We start from the raw sequence: 20,489 nt of genomic DNA on the forward strand, positions 1-20,489 counted from the left end.
AACTTAACCTAAAATACCTTAGTTTTTTCACTGTGCTAACTACAATATTTGCTAAGATGTTTGCTATAATATTTTATATGATATATTTTCTTTACTCACTGGAAAATGTATTAATTTAAATATCAGGCATCTGCAATAATAACTAAACTGGGAATAATGATATTTTCATCTTGTTCTATTTTTTGTATGGACACAATTCAAAACCAATGGAAAAAATCTGAAAACACTGTAGAGAGAATACCAAAAATTAAGTATTCACATTTAAATGTTATTTTAATATGAAGCATTTTAATATAACTGAAGACTGCTTAGGTATATAAAATATTCGTTGTCCTAAAAAATATCTTGCTATTTTATAGGCTTGAAGCAGAAATAAAAGATGCCCAGCTGAAGGCAAAGGAAGAAATGATGCAAGGAATTCAAATTGCCAAAGAAATGGCTCAACAAGAGCTTTCTTCCCAAAAAGCTGCTTATGAAAGCAGAATCAGAGCCCTGGAAGCAGAACTGGTAAGAAGCAGCATTTGCCTTTTCTCTGATAGTTTCCTCGAGTGTTGTGGGGCTAAAATGGATTGCCTCCAGGATGGCGTTTAACAGATTAATGTAATCAGCCCTACGTTGGTAGGCAGGGGTCTCTTTTCCTCTCCCGGCAGCCAAGTTCACCCACACAGCCTTGAACCTGCGGTGTGTGTGGTGCACATCCCAGCACTGGAGTGGTGGAGGCAGGAGGATCGGGAGTTCAGGGACATCTTCAGTTACACAGCAAGTTCAAGGCTAGCCTGGGATAAGCAAAGTGAGACACTCTCCAGAGGAGTGTCTGACACTAGGGCTAGAGCCACACATTTCCAGGGAACAAGTTAACGGTAGATCGTGGCTCCTGGGGGAGGAAATAGACTGCTGCACACCAGTACAGGAGGTGTGGCTCCTCGGGCTGACCTAGTGCCAACCTTTCTGCCCCAATACCCCATTTTAGAGGGCGTGCCCCCAGAGGTTGTACTGGTGACATTCGTGTTTGGTTAGAGTACTTGACCTGAGTGAAGTAAAAGGCTCCAGGACAACTTTGATGTGCTTGAATCCTTGCTCAGTCATTACAAGGGGGACTTTTATACCCTAGGACCACTGCTTTTTTTAAATTGCTTTGCATTTTGCATGAGTTAATTCTCGTTAATGTTGTTTAAAGAGGGAAGAGTCTCAAAGGAAGAAAATGGAGGAAATAAATAACCAAAAGGCTAATGACAAAATTGAGGAGTTGGAAAAGGCAAAGCAGCATCTTGAACAGGAAGTGTATGTGAACAAAAGGCGGCTGGAGATGGAGACTTTGGCTACAAAGCAGGTGACTTCATGTCTGAGCCGACACTGCTGGTCTGAGGGGGAGCTACCTTTGATGAAAGAGCCAAAAGGTCTGGATGGGAATGGTTCCCACGACTGCAAGCCTCTGCCCTGGTTCTGCTCATACACCATCCCCAAACATTTTGGAAGGCATACAACCCTTTTTTTTTTTTAAGTTCAATTCTTGTTTTTTTTCTTTTCTTGTGTCTACCACTGCCTGTCATCAGCCATGCTAAATAATATATATAAGGAAATGGTAGAAGGGCCTAAAATGTAGTAGGAAGAAAAGGAAGGCCTTTATGTTGGATCACATCCTGATAGAGCTTTGATTCCTTGGAGAACTCAGGGATGGGGCGTTTGATACATACTTCTATCTCGAGGGGTCAAAGGCAGTCTCTCCTGGGGCCCTTGTGAAACAGCCAAGTTCACAAAACAAAGATAAAACCGGAGCATTCGTGTGTTAATGTCTTCAGCCACTTTGCTAACATTTTTTGCATTTCCTTCTCTCCAGATTGGTGGCTTTTTAAAGATTTATTTATTTTATGTATATGAATTTTTGTCTGCATGTATGTCTCTGTGTGTTTGTATTACAAGTATGCTTGGTGCCCAAAGAGGATATGAGAGGGTGTCAGATCCCCTAGAACTGGAGTTACAAATGGTTGTTCGCCACCATGTGGGTGCTGGGAACCAAGCCCAAGTTCTCTGAAAGAGCAGCCAGTGCTCTTAACTGCTGAGATGTCTCTCCAGCTCCACACTGGTTCTTGGAGCGTGTTCCCTGGATGAAAAGCATCGGCTTCTTCTAGGATCCTCTTAGAAATGCAGATTGTGGGCTGGAGCGATAGCCTGGAATTCCCGTGCAGACCGGGCTGGAGAGACAGCCTGGAATTCTCGTGCAGACCAGGCTGGAGAGATAGCCTGGAATTCCTGCGCAGACCAGGCTGCCTCTGCCTCTGCCACCCAAGTGCTAAGTTTAGAGGTGTGCACCACACTGCCCATCAGTTCCTCGTTTCTTTTTTTTTTTTTTTTTTTTTTGGTTTTTCGAGACAGGGTTTCTCTGTGGTTTTGGAGCCTGTCCTGGAACTAGCTCTTGTAGACCAGGCTGGTCTCGAACTCACAGAGATCCACCTGCCTCTGCCTCCCGAGTGCTGGGATTAAAGGCGTGCGCCACCACCGCCTGGCAGTTCCTCGTTTCTTGATCTTAAGGTTTATCTCAAGTAGTAGCCTAATTTTCTCTTTTTTCCAAGTTTGTGGGATGAGGAAGAGCAGAGCTGAGGTCTGAGGTGGAAGAAAACGCTCCTAGTCACTCGATCACTAACAGTATAATGTGCTGGGCGCACACTGCCTGTTAACTTGGGTGGAGACAGCAGAAGAGAAACAGCCATTTGCATCCTGGGAAATACTATTTAGTTCATGCCTTTTAACTTTAGCCAACAAATGCTGTTATTGTCCATTTTGAGCAGTTACCCCCACCCCACCCCTTTTTACTCCTGAAGATTCTTTACTTACTAGAAATAGGAAGAAAAAATATTAATCTATATCATCAAAAATTCCTTATAATGGGCCAATGAAATGGCTCAGCAGGTGAAGAGCTTGCCACACAAGGCTGGTGACCCGAGTGTGATCCTGGAACCCACATAAGGTAGAAGGAGAGAACTGACTTTATACAATTGTCCTCCAACCTCCACCCTTACACTTGGCATATGTACCCCCACAATCATATAGACTTGATAATGATAAATGAATTTTTAGAATCCAAGGAATTTTATGAGGAAAATCATTAAGAAAGTTTATAAATTGATTTATAAAAAATTTTGTGTTTAATAAGATATGTTAGCCATGTATTCCTAATGAAATGAGTACAGTAGGATGCCATTTCATCATAGTGTTACAGTGAACAGCACATGGCAGCCTGTGTCTGTGCTCACGTGCGCTCATGGTGTGTGCCTGTGTATGTATGTGCTCCTGTGCACTCAGTATGTGTGTGTGTGTATATGTGCTCCTGTGCACTCAGAGTATGTGTGTGTATGTCCTCCTGTGCACTCAGAGTATGTGTGTGTATGTGCTCCTGTGCACTCAGTATGTATGTGTGTGTATATGTGCTCCTGTGCACTCAGAGTATGTGTGTGTATATGTGCTCCTGTGCACTCAGTATGTATGTGTGTGTATATGTGCTCCTGTGCACTCAGAGTATGTGTGTGTATGTCCTCCTGTGCACTCAGAGTATGTGTGTGTATGTGCTCCTGTGCACTCAGTATGTATGTGTATGTCCTTCTGTGCACTCAGTATGTATCTGTGTGTATGTCCTCCTGTGCACTCAGAGTATGTGTGTGTATGTGCTCCTGTGCACTCAGTATGTATGTGTGTGTCCTTCTGTGCACTCATGCCTACCCATGTGAGCATATGTAGAGGACAAAGGTTGTCACCAGATTCTTCCTCAGGCTCTTCTCTTCCTTATTTATGGAGACAGGGTTGTTCACTGAACTTGCTGATTTTGGCAGGACTGGCTAGCCAGTGAGCTCCAGATATCAACTGACTGCTTCACACGGTGCCAGAGTTACATCTGCTATACCTCCGAATCCCAAATTTTATGTGGCTGCTTCATACTGTGCCACAAGTACTTTGCCTGCTGAGACACTTCCCCAGCCCCTATTAATCCTTTTTTAAAAACACTTATTTTATTTCTGTGTATATGTCATGGTGTATATGTGGGGACCAGAGGACAGCTTTGGGGATTGATTCTCTTTTTCCACCATGGCATCCCAGGGAAAAAACTCATCAAATGTTGGTGGCAAGTGCCATTTTACTGGCTCGATTAATCTGCTTTTTCAAAATGTTTTCTTGTATATTTGTAAGATAAATAACCCGATGTTATAAGGTGTATACAAACACAAAATGGCTAGAGTGGTGAAGCAAATGACCATATCCAATGCCTCTGATTTTCTAAATTCTCTTTTTGCGTATCCTCATCTGTGGTTCCATATGAATGCGTGTCGATTAGGCTTTAGAAGACCATAGCATCCGCCATGCAAGGATCCTAGAAGCTTTAGAGGCTGAAAAGCAGAACATCGCTAAAGAAGTACGCATTCTTCAGGAGAATCGGGGAAACAGGGGTAAGACTTTTAGAAGTGAGTGTATACTGGTATTAACATATACTTTTTAAAAGTTCTATATTATCTTCTTACAATATAATTACTAAAATGTTATCTGCCTTTACATATTTAAAACACTTGACCGCGGAGGTAATTTAGTGATACAGTATTTGTCCAGCATGTGGGGAGCCCCAGGTTTAATCCATAGTACCAAATAGATAGAGGATAGATAGATGATAGATAGATAGACGATAGATAGATAGATAGATAGATAGATAGATAGATAGGGCTTTGTTTTAGGTGCTAATTTTTTAATGTAAATATATTTGTATGAATGGTTTTTAAATGTTGTTTTTAGAATAGTTGTATCAGCCCTATAGACTGAATGTTTGTGCCCCCAACCCCAAATTAATTTATTGAAATTGTAGCCCCAAATAAGGTGTTTTCTATTTCTGTGAAAGATGCCATTGGAATTTTGATAAAGACGTCGCTGAATCTGTAGACTGATTGCTTTAGGCAGTGTAGTTCTTTCAACAATGTTTATTCTTCTAATGCATGAACACTGTCTTTCTATTTATTTATGTCCTGTTTCCTTCATCAAAGTTGCATAGTTGTTTAGTATACAGATCTTTTATTTCTTCGGTGAAATGTATTCTTTAGTATCACATTGCCTTCGGTACTGTAACGTGTGTGTGTGTGTGTGTGTGTGTGTGTGTGTGTGTGGTGTGTTTGAGTGTGTGATTAAAGCAAGGCCCCATGCTAAACAGGTGTATCTCTGTGGAGCCATACCTCTAGATACCTTTTTAATTTTTGTCTAGAAAATGTAAAAGGGGTGTAGTTCTTTATAAACTCACCTATGGTATATCTTACTTGATGATTTAGAAAAATTACATATTAAAGATATGAGGAAATGTTAGAAATATAATTTGGGGCTGGTGAGATGACTCGGCATGTGAGATCACTTGCTGCCATTTTTGACCTTAGTTGGATCCCAGGACCCACATGGCGAACAGAACTGACTCCCACAATTGTCCTCTGACCTGTACTTGGACATCATGGTGTTTTATGCTCCCCCAATAAATAAAACATAAAGAACCCATTAAATATAAGAGAAAAGGACAATAGGGTATTTTCTCTCCCAGTGTCCCTTTTCTCTGTTTATACCACTCCTCCACATACAAGACAACTCACTTCATGTAAAGACTAGCTTGACTTTTAAGAATTGAAAGAAAAGTTGCTTGTTGGTGGCACACACCTTTAATCTCAGGAGGCAGAGGCACGTGGATCTCTGAGTTTGAGGCCAGCCTGTTCTTAGAGTGCGTTCCAGGACAGCCAAGGCTGTTATACAAGAAACCCTTTCTCGAATAAAAACAAAAAGGAAACAAAAGTCTCGTGATACAGGGTTAATCATTCATTGAATATAATTTTAAATATTATTTTATATGTATGGGTGTTTGGCTTACATGTAAATCTGTACACCTGTTCATGCATATTGCTCATAGAGGCCAGAAGAGAGCGTCAGATCCCCTAGAACCAGAGTTACAGATGGTTGTGAGCAGCCATGTGGGAACTGAACCGGGTCCTCCGCAAGAGCAGTCAGTGCTCTCAACCACTGAGCCATCTCTCCAGCTCCTAATGTCAAGGTTTTTATGAAATTATTCTAACTAGTGATGTACGTTAGTGACCAGACATGCATTTTGGTTCTAACTTGTCTGCTTTGTCTTAGTTCAGCCAAACTGGAGCTCCATGAAACTCTCCATGATGATCCAGGAAGCCAACGCCATCAATGACAAACTTAAAAAATACTATGTTTTTGGCAGGTGAGTAGTTTTTACACTTGTTGACCTGTTCCTACTTGATTTTTTTGATGGAAGTTTCTCTGAAGTTTAGATAGTAACCTCTCTAGGAAAGAGCAGATGTCAGACTCCCTGAAGCACTGGCTTTAGAAATTCATCTTAAAGAGTTTACTTATTTTTCTTTTAGGTTGAGATTTCATTCCTTTGCATACCATTTTTATTTTGGTTTTGGAGTTCCAGCGGTTGAGTCCCTGGCCTCTTGTCTGCTATGCGTGTACTTTGTCGCTAAGCCACACCATCCTGTCTTTTTTAAAAGCTTTATCTATTTATAATGTGTGTGTGCGCCTGAATGAGTTTGTGTGCTCCATGCGCACACAGTAGCTGTTGGAGACCAGAAGGGGTTGTCAGGGCCCCTGGAACTGGAGTTGCATGTGGTTGTGAACCAGTCAGTGTGGATGCTCGAGACCAGTCTTGGCCTCTGGAAGAGCAGTTCGTGTTCTTTGCTGCTAAACCATGTTTCAGGCTAAGCATTTTTCCTCTGACTTTTATTTCAGACATGATACATCAGGCAGAGGTCATTCTGATACTTCTGTTCGAGTTCGTAACCTGCAGCTTGGGATCTCAACTTTCTGGAGTCTGGAAAAGTTTGAATCTAAACTTGCAGCAATGAAAGAGCTTTATGAGGTTTGTAATATTTAAATCTCTGTAAACTTAAAAAGTTTTAATTTATTTACATGTGTGTGTGTGTTGCCTGCATGAATGTCTGTGTGCATAACATGTGTGCCTAGTACCCCCAGAGGCCAGAAAAGGGTGTTGGGTCCCCTGGGATTGGAGTTACAACTTATTATGAACCACCATGTGGGTTCTGGAAATGGAATCCATGTCCTTTCAAAAAGCAGCCAGTGGTTTTTTTTCTCTCTTTTTTTTCTAAGAAAGGACTAGACAATAAAATTTTAAAATTGTAACAAATGTACCTCTTAACAGTTTTTGAAATATTTTTCTTACATTGTGGGTCATGTTGGGGCCAGTGTTTTCTAAGTACCTTTTTTTTTTTAATTAATTTATTTTTTAAGGATTTCTGCCTCCTCCCTGCCACCACCTCCCATTTCCCTCCCCCTCCCCCTATCAAGTCCCCCTCCCCCATCAGCTCCAAGAGCAATCACGGTTCCCTACCCTGTGGGAAGTCCAAGGACCGCCCACCTCCATCCAGGTCTAGTAAGGTGAGCATCCAAACTGCCTAGGCTCCCACAAAGCCAGTACGTGCAGTAGGATCAAAAACCCACTGCCATTGTTCTTGAGTTCTCAGTAGTCCTCATTGTCCGCTATGTTCAGCTAGTCCGGTTTCATCCCATGCTTTTTCAGACCCAGGCCAGCTGGTGAGTTCCCGATAGAACATCACCATTGTCTCAGTGTGTGGGTGCACCCCTCGCGGTCCTGAGTTCCTTGCTCATGCTCCCTCTCCTTCTGCTCCTGATTTGGACCTTGAGATTTCTGTCCGGTGCTCCAATGTGGGTCTCTGTCTCTGTCTCCTTTCATCGCCTGATAAAGGTTAATATTCAGGAGGATGCCTATATGTTTGTCTTTGGATTCACCTTCTTATTTAGCTTCTCTAGGATCATGAATTATAAGCTCAATGTTCTTTATTTATGGCTAGAAACCAAATATGAGTGAGTACATCCCATGTTCCTCTTTTTGGGTCTGGCTTACCTCACTCAGGATAGTGTTTTCTATTTCCATCCATTTGTATGCAAAATTCAAGAAGTCATTGTTTTTTACTGCTGAGTAGTACTCTAATATGTATATATTCCATACTTTCTTCCTCCATTCTTCCATTGAAGGGCATCTAGGTTGCTTCCAGGTTCTGGCTATTACAAACAATGCTGCTATGAACATAGTTGAGCATATACTTTTGTTGTATGATAGGGCCTCTCTTGGGTATATTCCCAAGGGTGGTATTGCTGGGTCCAGGGGTAGGTTGATCCCGAATTTCCTGAGAAACCGCCACACTGCTTTCCAGAGTGGTTGCACAAGTTTGCATTCCCACCAGCAATGGATGAGTGTACCCCTTTCTCCACAACCTCTCCAGCAAAGGCTATCATTGGTGTTTTTTATTTTAGCCATTCTGACAGGTGTAAGATGGTATCTTAAAGTTGTCTTGATTTGCATTTCCCTGATCTCTAAGGAAGTTGAGCATGACCTTAAGTGTCTTTTGGCCATTTGAACTTCTTCTGAAATTATTTTCAGGACTTCTTCCCTTACAGATTTCTGTGCTCCACCTTAATATTCCAAATCCACAAGACAGTGGAAGTGAGCCCTGCTCATCACTAGGGAGTGTGAACAGCCATAGCGCTCACACCCTTTCACCAGGTGCTTAGCTTTTACAAGTCCCGGGATTCCCATGATCATAAATATTAATTATAAAACTTAAAAAAATTGGAATTTTTAAGAAAATACTGAAAACTCTTAATGACAGTAATTTCAGTGTTTTAATAGTACAATCCTTTTTGGTTGCCTAACTGTGAATAACCCAAACAGTAAAATATAAAGAAAAATATTTAAGATTTTTGTTGATAAGGTTCCATTTGAATAACTTACTGCCATCTTTGACTAAAATTGTTAGTGCTCACATTATGGTGAGATTAAATCTTTCTCTAAAAAGTAGTCAGGGTTCTTAACTGCTGAACCATCTCTTTAGCTCCTGTATAAACTTTTTAAAATGCAGCTGGGTGTGGTCATGCATGCCTATGATCCCAGCACTTGAGATTTAGGGGCAGAAAGATCAGGAGTTCGGGGCCCACCTCAAACACATAATGAGTTCAAGGCGGGTGGGTGTCTATGAGACCCTGTCAGACTCTCTGCTCCTCCCAAAATAAAACAAAATATAAGAGTGACACATTCTTGTTAATAAGAGGAACTCCCCAGCAAGAATAGCTCTGAGCGTCTGCTCTCCTTGTGGTGCCAGTGGGGCTTTCCTGGTTTGCCTCAACACAGTTTAAGTGTGGCAGCGATTCAGTGCTGGGTCTGACTTTAAAACTCTGCCTACAAGCTCTGCATTTTGCTGCAGCAAGTCCTGTGGTCTGAAATCATCTCCCTGTGACAATGAATGCATATACAGATTTTCTCATTTTTGTCTTATGGGTGTTTCCAATTGTTGCTTTTGTTGGTCACAATTAAAAGCATCTTTTGTTATTTTTAACATCCGTTTGCCTTATGTTTTCCAAAATGGTAACAAAATATGGAATTTTTTGTTTGTTGCTGTACTTTGTTGCTGTTCATCATTGCTTGCTACAAGTGTTGCCGCAAACTAATGTTAGGAATTTGCTTTGCTTTGTAGCTTAGTAACTAGAAGTTGAGGTTTAACTTTGTTTCTTTATGGTAAAGTATCCTTTGATTTCTTTCAGTTTTCCCAGACATGGTCTCATTTGCGCAACCCCACCCGACCTGACTGGCCTGGAATTTTCTGTGTAGACTGATCTAGCTTCAGACTCCAGACTCATGGGCTTCTGCCTCTAGAGAGCTGGGGTTGAAGCCATGTGCCACCAGGCCTGACCAAATTTTTTGTTAAGTGCTATGTATTTTGTTAATTGGTGGACCTTTTTCTGTTTTTGTTTTTATTCTAATCATTTAATTTTTTTTGTCCTGATTATGTGATATTTTTCCTAATGTGTCGCACGCACGTGTGTGCATGCATGTTTGTGTGTGTGCGTGAGTATGTATGTATGCGCGTGTGTGCGCGTGTGTGTGTGTATGTATGTGTATATAATTACGCATACACAAAGGTGTGTGAGTAGAGACCAGACTTGGCTGTTGGGTGTCTTTGATTGCTTTGCACCTTATTTTTGGGAGCAGGGTCTGTCACTGAACCTGGAGCTCATCTATTCAGCTAAGGTGGCTGATTGCTCCAGGAATCTGCCTGTCTGCTTCTCCAGACCCGAGATTAGAGCATACACCAATGCACCCAATATTGAGTATGCAAATTCAGGTTCTATGTTTGGTTAGCAAGCATTTACCTGAGCCATTTCCCCACCTCTGTGTGACTTTTATTGGTTTTATTTTGTTATACGGGCTTTTTCTTCTCTGCTTATTTTATTTTGTTTTGAGACAGGACCTCATATAGCACAGATTGGACTTGAATATGCTGTGTAGCTAAAAATGATCTTAAGCTTCTGATCCTCCTGCCTCTGGGTCCACTGCCACTCTGACTCTATAAGCCATTTTAAATTTGTGCATGAATGCATTTTAATTCAGAGAGTTTACTGAGCCATTGCCAGCCTGCTACATTTTTATTTTAAGGTTTATTTCTTTGATAAAATTTGGGGCTGGAGAAATGGCTTAGGGTTAAGAGCTCATACTATTCTTGCAGAGGACCCAAGTTCTATTCCCACCCACATGGGGCAGCTTACAGCCACCTGCCACTCCAGCTCCAGAGGGATCAATGCCACCCTCCACAGGTGGCTGCACTGCCCCCCCCACAAGCACAGACATATGTAATTGAAAGTTGTTTTGTTTTTTTGAGACAAAGTCTCTCTAGGAAGCTGGCTGCCCTAAAATGCACAGAAATCCTTCTAGGATTACAGGCGTGAACCATTAGGACTTTTTTTTTTTTAAAGAAAAATTATTAGGGTGTTTTGAGGTATGAACTTGAAGTTGTTTTCTTCTACACTGTTATTTATTATCCCTAAAGTAATTATAACATATTAAATTATAGTACTAATATTTGCTAAATATCCCATGTTTAAATTATGTGACTACTGGAATTACGTTCTGTAGTGTATAGATAATGCTCAAAACATCAATGGAAATATTATATAGTAAAGTCCAGAGGGTGTTGTAATAGCTTTATTTTGTGAATTACTTAATCAAAAGCGAAGATAATTAACTCAGTCTGGAAGATAATAAGACAAAGGAAAGCAAGTAAAGGACTCATTGTGAGAAAAAAAGCGGTAACTAATGAATTAGATCTTTGGAGACTTGAAGAGACATGTCATTTTAAGAAAGATGACATTTACTATAATCTTAGCACTCAGGAACCCAAGGGGTTCAAGGTTCCCTTGGCCACATAGGAAGTACAAAGCTACATCTTCATGTATGAGACCCTGTCTCAAATAACAAAAACAAAATGGCATTTAAATTAAGATAACAAGCTCAGTTAAAAATTATATCACCAACAAAGTTTTGCTATTTTTAGATTTATTTACTTTTATTATATTTATTTGTGTGCATGTAAGAGATATGGTGGATGTAAAGGTCAGAGGGCAACTTTGGGAGAGCTGATTCTCCCTCTCCACCGTTTGGATTCTGGAGCTTAAACTTACATCAGTAGGCTTCTCAGCAAATGCCTAACGTCTGAGCCACCCCACTGTCCCTATTTATTTATTTATCCATTCATCTGTTTATATTTTTATGTTAGCTTATGAAGTGTGTTTCATTGATGTTTTCACACATGTCCATTACTGTGCCTTGTTCTCATTCATCTCTCTGCTCTTCTGTCCCGCAGGGCTCCCAGCGCTGCCCCTTCCTGTTCCCAGGGCTCCCAGGGCTGCCCCTTCCTGTCCCGCAGTGCTCCCTGGGCTGCCCCTTCCTGTCTCGCAGGGCTCCCAGGGCTGCCCCTTCCTGTCCCCAGGGCTCCCAGGGCTTCCTGTCCCGCAGTGCTCCCTGGGCTGCCCCTTCCTGTCCTGCAGGGCTCCCAGGGCTGCCCCTTCCTGTCCCCAGGGCTCCCTGGGCTGCCCCTTCCTGTCCCCAGGGCTCCCAGGGCTGCCCCTTCCTGTCCCGCAGTGCTCCCTGGGCTGCCCCTTCCTGTCCCCAGGGCTCCCAGGGCTGCCCCTTCCTGTCCCCAGGGCTCCCTGGGCTGCCCCTTCCTGTCCTGCAGGGCTCCCAGGGCTGCCCCTTCCTGTCCCCAGGGCTCCCTGGGCTGCCCCTTCCTGTCCCCAGGGCTCCCAGGGCTGCCCCTTCCTGTCCCGCAGTGCTCCCTGGGCTGCCCCTTCCTGTCCCCAGGGCTCCCAGGGCTGCCCCTTCCTGTCCCGCAGGGCTCTCAGGGCTGCCCCTTCCTGTCCCCAGGGCTCCCAGGGCTGCCCCCATCCTCTAACTCTCTCTTGCTTTTATGGCACATGTGTGCCATCACCTTTTCTCTTCCTCCTCCCTTCTCGCCATCCCCTATTACACATATGCACACACATGCACGCACATGCACATACACGTACTTATATACTTTTAAATCTAAGTTCCACATAGAAGAGGAAACAAATAAATACCATTGTCTTTCTGATCTGGTTTATTTTGCTTAGCATAATGATTTCCAGTTCCATTCATTGTTCTGCAAATGTTATGACTTCAGTGTTCTTGGCAGTAATATAAAATTCCATTGTGTATATATACTGCATTTTCCTTATACATTCATCTTTGATGGACATCTAGGCTGGTTTCCATTTTCTGGTTATTGTAATATTGTAAATATCCTAGCAATGTGCATGGATTTGAAGGATCTCTATGGTATGTTGCCTTAGAGCCCTTCCCATGTATTAAATTTGAGTCTTCTTTTTTTAAAGATTTATTTATTTATTATGTATGCAGTGTTCTGTCTGCATGTATGCCTGCATGCCAGAAGAGGGCACCAGACCTCATTGTAGGTGGTTGTGAGTCACCATGTCATTGCTGGGAATTGAACTCAGGACTTCTGGAAGAGTAGCCAGTGCTCTTAACCTCTGAGCCATCTCTCCATACCCCTAAATTTGAGTCTTCTAGAAAGGAAAAACATTCTAGGAAAAGATAAATTATGAAAGCTGGCTTAATGGAAGGACAGCCAAATAATAATTTTAAAAGTTTGTCAATCAAGTAGATTAAAAAAAACAGTGATTAAAAAAAAAAAAGAATAAGCGGGAGCCGGATATGGTAGCTCATACCTGTAATCCCAGCACTCAGGAAGCTGAGGCTATCCATCAGTGGTTCAGGGCTAGCCTGTACTAAATAGAGAACAGTCGGAAATACATGAGAGTGTGGCTCATAAAAACTAAAACAAAACTAAAGAGAAAGACCTGGGGGTGGAAGGAAGGAGAACTAGAGAGGGCTAAAAAGGTGCTGACTCCAGTCAACTTTATGAGCACACACTTTCAGGGCACCAGGGAGAGATAAGCCCTGCTCTCTGAAGGACTGCAGAACCTGTCGCAGTTCATTCTGTGATGCTTACAGTAACTAAAACAAAGCATGCGAACTGTATGTGGTGGCACATGCATCCCAGCACGGAAGGCTAATATGAACACAGCTAGAAAAATCCTGAGTGAAACCTACCAAACTAAACCTGACCTGAATGACTTTTATTTTAAAAAAACTTCTACCATGAGCAAGGAGTGTTTGTTTATTCCAGGAAAGCAAAGTGTATTCTTCTTGTTTTTTAATGTGTGTGTGTGTTTTGCCTGTATGCATATGTGTGTACCACATGCATGCCTGGTGCCCTCCAGATTCAGAAGTGGGCATCAGATATCCTGGAACTGGAACTGTAGATGGTTGTAAGCTACCATGTAGGTGCAGGGAGCCAAGCCCTGGTCCTGTGCAGGAGGAGCAAGTGCTCTTAATCGCTGAGCCAACCTTCCAGCCCCAGCGAAGCCTGCAAGGTGTTATGCCACAGTAGGGATTGCTTCTCTCTACATGGTGGGCCTGAGAGTGGTCTTACTTTCTGTCTGTGTTTCTATTTATTAATAATTTATGATTTGACAATAATGAGTGTTTTTAAAACAGCATTGAAGGCATCTGATCACTCACACTAAACCCTTGCATGTAGCTCAGTGTTGGACTGACTTCCTGCTTTCACAGATTCTTCCAAGTTCTTAACTTAGTTTTTACATATGCTGCACCCTCTGAACAAGCTCTATAGTGTGTATCTAGGTAGAATTTTAATTGACATTGCTTAGAAGTGATTTTTGTGTGTGCACATATCTGTATGTGTGTGCATGTATGCGTACAGGCATGTGTTTAGGGGGTTGGAATACAGAACTTCACACAAACTAAACAAGGAATTTATCACCGAGACCTTTCCCCAGTCCAGGATTGCACCTTTACATTGCCAGATTGTTTTATCTCTCCCTCTGGGTTTTACTGTTAACTGTCTCTTTTAAACTTTATTTTTATTTATATATCGGTGTGCTTTTATGTTATATGTGCACACATGTCTGGCATGGAGCTGGAGTTAACAGCACCATCATGGATGCTAGGAACAGAACCCAGGTCCTCTGAAAGAGCGGGGGGCTGTTTAAACCTCTGATCTAGCTCTCTAGCTCCCTAAAGTTAAATTCATTATTATTATTTCTCTTCGTGTGTGTGTGTGTGTGTGTGTGTGTGTGTGTGTGTGTGTAAGCCAGAGGACAACCTCAGGCACCATCCACTTTCCCCTTTTAGATATGATCCCTCATTGTCCTAGAGCTCACTGTTACAGACTAGGCTGGCCAGCAGTGCACCCCAGAAACCCACCAGTCCAGTTCCCTAGCACTGGGATTACATGTGCACACCCTGCACTTTTTACATGGGTTCTAGGAATCAGTTCGGGTCCTTTGTGTACTAGATAATAATTCTACTGCCTGAGCCATCTCCCCAGTCCAGGTTACTATTTTTAAGGTATTTAATAATTTTGGTTGTTTCTGTAAGACTTATTTTAATTTCCAGCATCTCATGATTGGGATTTTTGTTGTTATAGTTAGTTTTTTTTTTTAGGCTAGCCTTTCAAAATAATGGTTTTTGGGTTAACATATGAAATAATGAGTTTTATAATGACATCTGCTTACTTGTTTTTAATTTTAATTTGTTATTAATTTAATTTGATCAGTAATGATATTTTTAAGACTAATCAGGTAACCCATAATTTGTTAGTTTTATGTTTTAAAATAATAAAATGATTTAAGCCTTTTTGCTGAATTGTAAACATAACAATTAATGGAAAGAATGCATTTTATTTTTCTTAGAATGATGGTGGTAACAGGGCTGAGGATGTCTTTTGTGATCCTGAAGATGAGTGGGAACCTGACATTACGAGCACGCCAGTTTCTTCCCTTTCTAGAAGAAGGTAAAGCTGCTTTTTATTTCTTTCCTTGTTCTGTGTATATGTATGCTTATAGGTATATAAGTTAGAGATTTATATAACACATACACACACACACACACACACACACACACACACACACACATATATAATTATCTTTAGAGACTTGCTGCTATGATACATCTTTAATGGGGAACCAGAAATACAAGTGACATGTTAGAGATCAAATGACAGTGCATATAGCATCACATTGTTTATTAGTTTGCTATATGAGCAAAAGTGTTCAGTATTTTATTATACTAGTTTTAAAAGCAGCCTAGAATGGTATATGTAGTGTGGAGCGGCGGGGTGCTTCCCGCCACCCGGCTAGCTTTACCTGAAATAATTACACGGAAACTGTATTCTTTTGAACACTGCCTGGCCCATTAGTTCCAGCCTCTTATTGGCTAATTCTCACATCTCGATTAACCCATTTTTAATAATCTGTGTAGCCCCACGAGGTGGCTTACCAGGGAAGATCTTAACCTGCGTCTGTCAGGAGTGGGAGAATCATGGCGATTGCCTGACTCGGCTTCTTTCTCCCAGCATTCTGTTCTGTCTACTCCACCTACCTAATTTTCTGTCCTATTAAAGGGCCAAGGCAGTTTCTTTATTTAACCAATGAAATTAACACAAAACAGAAGTCTCTCCCCCATCAGGTATAAATCTAATTTCCTACATTAAAAAGGGATAGCATTATGGGGCTGCAGAGATGGCTCAGTGGTTAAAAGCATTGACTTATCCTCTGTTGTATCCATAGGACCTGGGTTCGACTCCTTGCACCCACATGGCAGCTCACAACTGTCTATAACTCCAGCTCCAGAGACCCAACATCCTCACACAGACATACATGCAGGAAACTCACTAACTCACATAAAGTGGAAATAAAGAAATCACTTAAAAAAGAGAAAGGAATAGCATTACTTTTAACATCTCAAGAATTTGACATATTTTGATATTTTATTGTAGGTTACATGTTTAAACACAATCGTGTTAGTATGAGCACCACAAAAGAATAGATCAGTGTGCTACAGAACATCTGTACATGACAAGTGTTGTCTAGCAAAGCAGAGCCTAAAACACCCATAGTGGTCAGAAACTTTTCATGGAAAACCTAGTTCTGCTTAGACTCAGATGCTCAGAGTGTGGGAGCAAATAGTATGGAAAGGCCTTGGCCTGGAACATTCAGCCTTTTAATTTTGTTTGTTGTCGTTGTTTATTGAAAACAAATATTTCTATGATATATTCTGTGTCCCGAGGAGTTTTGTGTAAGATCCTCCCTGTCCTCACGCACCAGGCACTGGAAAGAGGAGAGGCAGGGTAGACAGAACTGGAGAGAAGAGTGAGTTTTACACAAAGCTGGGATGCAGATTCCAGTGCATCATAGGATTGGTGACTGGTTGTGTGGTTAAGGCAATGTAAAGCTCAGGGTTGCTCCTGGTTTCAAGCTGAGGAAGCAGTGTTCGAGAAGGATGGTAACTTTCCTTTTAGCTGTGATGAGTGAGGTTTTCACAGGACAGTAAGTGTGTGTTTAGTCTGGAGTGTTGGGTGTGTTGGAGTTCCCAAGGTGTGAACATCAGTAGCACTGCCCCAACCAGAGCATTGTCAGCATCAAGAATACTTATGGAGCCTGGCGATGTGGGGCCTCCCTGGGACCTCAGTATGGGGGAAATTGAGTCAAGAGGAGCATGAGTTTGAGGCTACCCTGGGCAAAATAGCAAGATCCTGTCTCTTTTTTTGGAAGGGTAGGGGAGTGGTTATCGAGACAGGGTTTCTCTGTTTAGATCAAGCTGGCTTCAAACTCAGAGAGTCCCTTGTCTCTGCCTCCCAATTGCTGGGACTGAAGGTGTGTGCCATCACCACCCAGCAAGATCCTGTCTTTAAACACCAACCAACAAGCTCAGCATGGTAACAGCACTCATGCATGAGGCAGAGACAGGAGGATCTCTGTGAGTTAAAGGCCAGTCTCGTCTAGCAAGTTCCAGGATAGCCAGGGCTATATAAAGAGACCCTGTCTCAAAACAAACAAACAAAACCCATCAACAAACAGAACATATATTGAATACTTGATAAGATGTTCTTGTGTGGTACCCACCACAGGCCTCTGAAGTAAGTGTGTGACCACCTATTATTATGTCAGTGAAGAAACTGAGCCATCACCAGAATTGTTCTGAGTGAAAGATGCAGCACAGATTCTCCATGCAGACCTTGAGTGCAGAGAGCGTATCTGCATCCTTCAACAGCAGTGTAGTGAAGAGGTCTCGGACCCCAATATCAGAGAGCTAGGCAACAGCTCCAGGCATTAGTTCCTCAAAGAGCAGCTACCATCCCGGCTGCCTCTGAGATCTCTATGATTTCAGCTCGGGAATGATGCTGCCGAGTGTTACGAGGGTAGATGATGTGTGCTCACTCATGGTTGCCTAGACTGTTGCTGAGGTTGAACATATCTGTCAATTAAATCTTAAGTCTGTGGTGTATCTCAGAGATACAGTCCTCACCTAGCATCGTGAGAGACGCCATCCAGTCTTCAGCGCTGAGAAAAACTTTCTTACTGTTACAATATAGAGAAGATAGAGCTTCTGATAAACAGGTCATGATGGCTACAGGTGATTTGACCTAAGGATGAAAGATACTGCTGGGCCGGGCCACTAAAGTCACCTAAGGATGGCCCTTGATGGAACTGGATGTATAGAGTAGTAATGACCTCCTCCAAATTACAACCAGACCAACACACTGGAGACGTCTTATGAAACCCTTGGGCTTAGGATGACTAGCTTCTTAACCGTAAAAAGTGGTTAAGTTTTATGAAAACAGTCATTAGTCGGAGAACACTAATGTTTAGTGTACTGAATATTGGTGATTCTTATATCTGCTGAAGTTGGGGTTAACGAGAAACAAACAAGTTTTAAAATGTGACCCCCCCAAAACCAAAATTCCTTTTTCTATTTTTCAAGATTTTGAAATTAGGTGTTTTCATTTGGCAAATACTTTTGAGAACTTCTGTAATTTAATGGCATCATATTTTTAAAAACGAGTTGCTCTTAGTCTGAGACCTTGTGCATGAAGAATGTTTATGACAGAATGCAGACTCTGAGAACGCCTGCAGTAATGGAAACGCTGACAGATTGCATACAGCTGCGGTTGCCTCTGCTATACCACAGCTGCTCTAATAAAGCAGCCTACTCTGGCCACCTGTAAATCACACAGATGGCTGACAGTTAAAAGTCAATTTTTCTATCAGGTTGGATGAAAACCCTTTGAAAGGAATGTGACAAGCATTTCTTAGTTTAAACATTGTTTAACATGACAATGTCGCAAGAATGATACTTTTTCTAGCTTGACTTACTTTTTCTTTTTACCTCTAGGAAAACAAATACTTGGGAACTGCTAGATGAAATATAACCTTCAATTATATTTCTGTGTTTTCATTTATTTTTTTAAGAATTCACAGGGGGACTTATATTTGAAACATTTAAGCTTTTATGGGCAGAATACTTTGATTTAATCATCTTTTGGTGAGTCAGCAGTCTGGAAGTGTGGCGAGGAAGACAGCACAGGGTCACCTGTATTTAGATGCAGGTCACTGCTCGGGAACTTTTGCTCTCATACTGAACTAGACATGGAGTTTAGAAAGGTAAAGGGAGACCCTGTGGTTTCCAGGCTGAGGAGGCGGCTGTGCAGGAGCAGTGGAGGGCTCACTTCCTCCCGCGGGGATGCTCCCGCAGGCATGCTTTCACAGGGTCCGCTTAGATACTTTTTTCTACCTAGATCGTTTCCCTATTTAAATTCCTCCCCTGGAAAACTCAAGCTGATCCCGGCACATGGCCCAGCCATATTCCTTGCTTTCGCCCCCACACGTCCCAGACAGCAGTCATTCAGCACATCCCTGGGTCTTTGCATCCTTTACCACAAGTCTTCCTTGGTCCCATGCTGTGTCTCAGATACTACCCCTGCTTCCCAAGCCTGCCCTCTTGCTTGGCTAGCCCATGCTTATCCTTCAAGGTTCCAAGGCCCAGACTACTAAAGCACTCTTCTGCCCTCACAGCACCTACCGAACTCTGTGCCAGGCTTCCCTCTGTGGCCAGATGCCAGGTTTCATAGCCACGTTCAGAGCCCAAGTAATTGTGCACACGGAATAGCCCATTTTGTGAACTATGTTAGGGCAATGCCTGGACATAGGGAAATTCTTGCTCAGAAATGGAAATGAGTTAGTCTCTGTTGTGAAGAACACATGTCAAAATATTCCCCACCTCCCCTGAGACAGGTTCTCACATAGGCCACAATGGCCTCAAAGTCTCCTTCTTATGTCAGCCTTCTGAGTGCTGGGATCATATGTTCCCGCAAAGCTGACAGCATTCTTAATACTCCTGTGGTGTATAGAAACTAATTTTAGGATTATCTTGGTTCAGGAGCAGAAGTTTGATGAAGAACGGGAGGATTTCTGGTTGTTTCCATGACATACAGGTCCATCCGATTCAGAACCTGCGTTCTTCACACTCATCAGGTACCGCTTTCCTCAAATTGTCCTCGTGAAATCATTTCATTTCTTAGCAGCTGGGTGTCCTTTATGCAATGAAGATGTGAGTTGGATGGCCATTCTGTTTCGCAAATTCTGTTCTCTGATTTATTGTAGAGCCTTTTGGTTGAGTGGCTAATTCAGACAAGGGAACATGTTTTTAGAATGTTATTTCCTTCTGAGCAAAACACCAGAGTGCATACCATACACCGCACTGCATGTGAAGAGGGAATAAAGGGCATGTACATAGGTGCCTAAATGAGCAAGACCCAAGAGTGCTGCTTGTCTGTGAGCGTGTGTTGGATAGGGGAAGAATCAGTTTTGGTTTGTGTGTGTTTGGGGGCGGGGGAGTTGGGGTTGAACGCAGGGCCTCAAGCACGCTGGACAAACACTGCACCACTGAGCACCTTACTGCATATAAAACCTTATCACAAGTTCCAAGTGATTGGGCTGGAGAGCAGCTCAGCAGTTAAGATCACTTGCTAGCTGTGTGGTAGTGGCACATGCCTTTAATTCCAGCATTTGGGAGGCAGAGGCAGGCGAACCTGGTCTACAGAGCTAGTTCCAGGACAGGCTCCAAAGCTACAGAGAAACCCTGACTCAAAATAAAGAAAGGAAGGAAGGAAGGGAGGGAGGAAGGGATGGAGAGAGGGAGGGAAGGAAGGAAGAAAAGGAAGGAAGGAAGAAAGGAAGAAGGA

General features: G+C 42.4%; 1 protein-coding gene across 1 annotated transcript in view; it reads left to right on the top strand.

The window, feature by feature from the left end:
• Kif14 (kinesin family member 14) overlaps nt 1-20,489 on the top strand; it is a 72,221-nt gene that overhangs the window by 36,408 nt on the left and 15,324 nt on the right. Inside the window, exons 17-23 of the mRNA XM_041648535.1 lie at nt 360-507; nt 1,178-1,330; nt 4,325-4,451; nt 6,142-6,235; nt 6,766-6,895; nt 15,160-15,260; nt 19,685-19,779. Coding sequence (XP_041504469.1) covers nt 360-507; nt 1,178-1,330; nt 4,325-4,451; nt 6,142-6,235; nt 6,766-6,895; nt 15,160-15,260; nt 19,685-19,779 — 848 coding nt within the window. The remainder of the gene's footprint in view (nt 1-359; nt 508-1,177; nt 1,331-4,324; nt 4,452-6,141; nt 6,236-6,765; nt 6,896-15,159; nt 15,261-19,684; nt 19,780-20,489) is intronic.

Source organism: Microtus oregoni, unplaced genomic scaffold (assembly GCF_018167655.1).
Source record: "Microtus oregoni isolate MIOR12 unplaced genomic scaffold, Mior012 000003F_ref0000135, whole genome shotgun sequence".
Lineage (NCBI taxonomy): Eukaryota > Metazoa > Chordata > Mammalia > Rodentia > Cricetidae > Microtus > Microtus oregoni.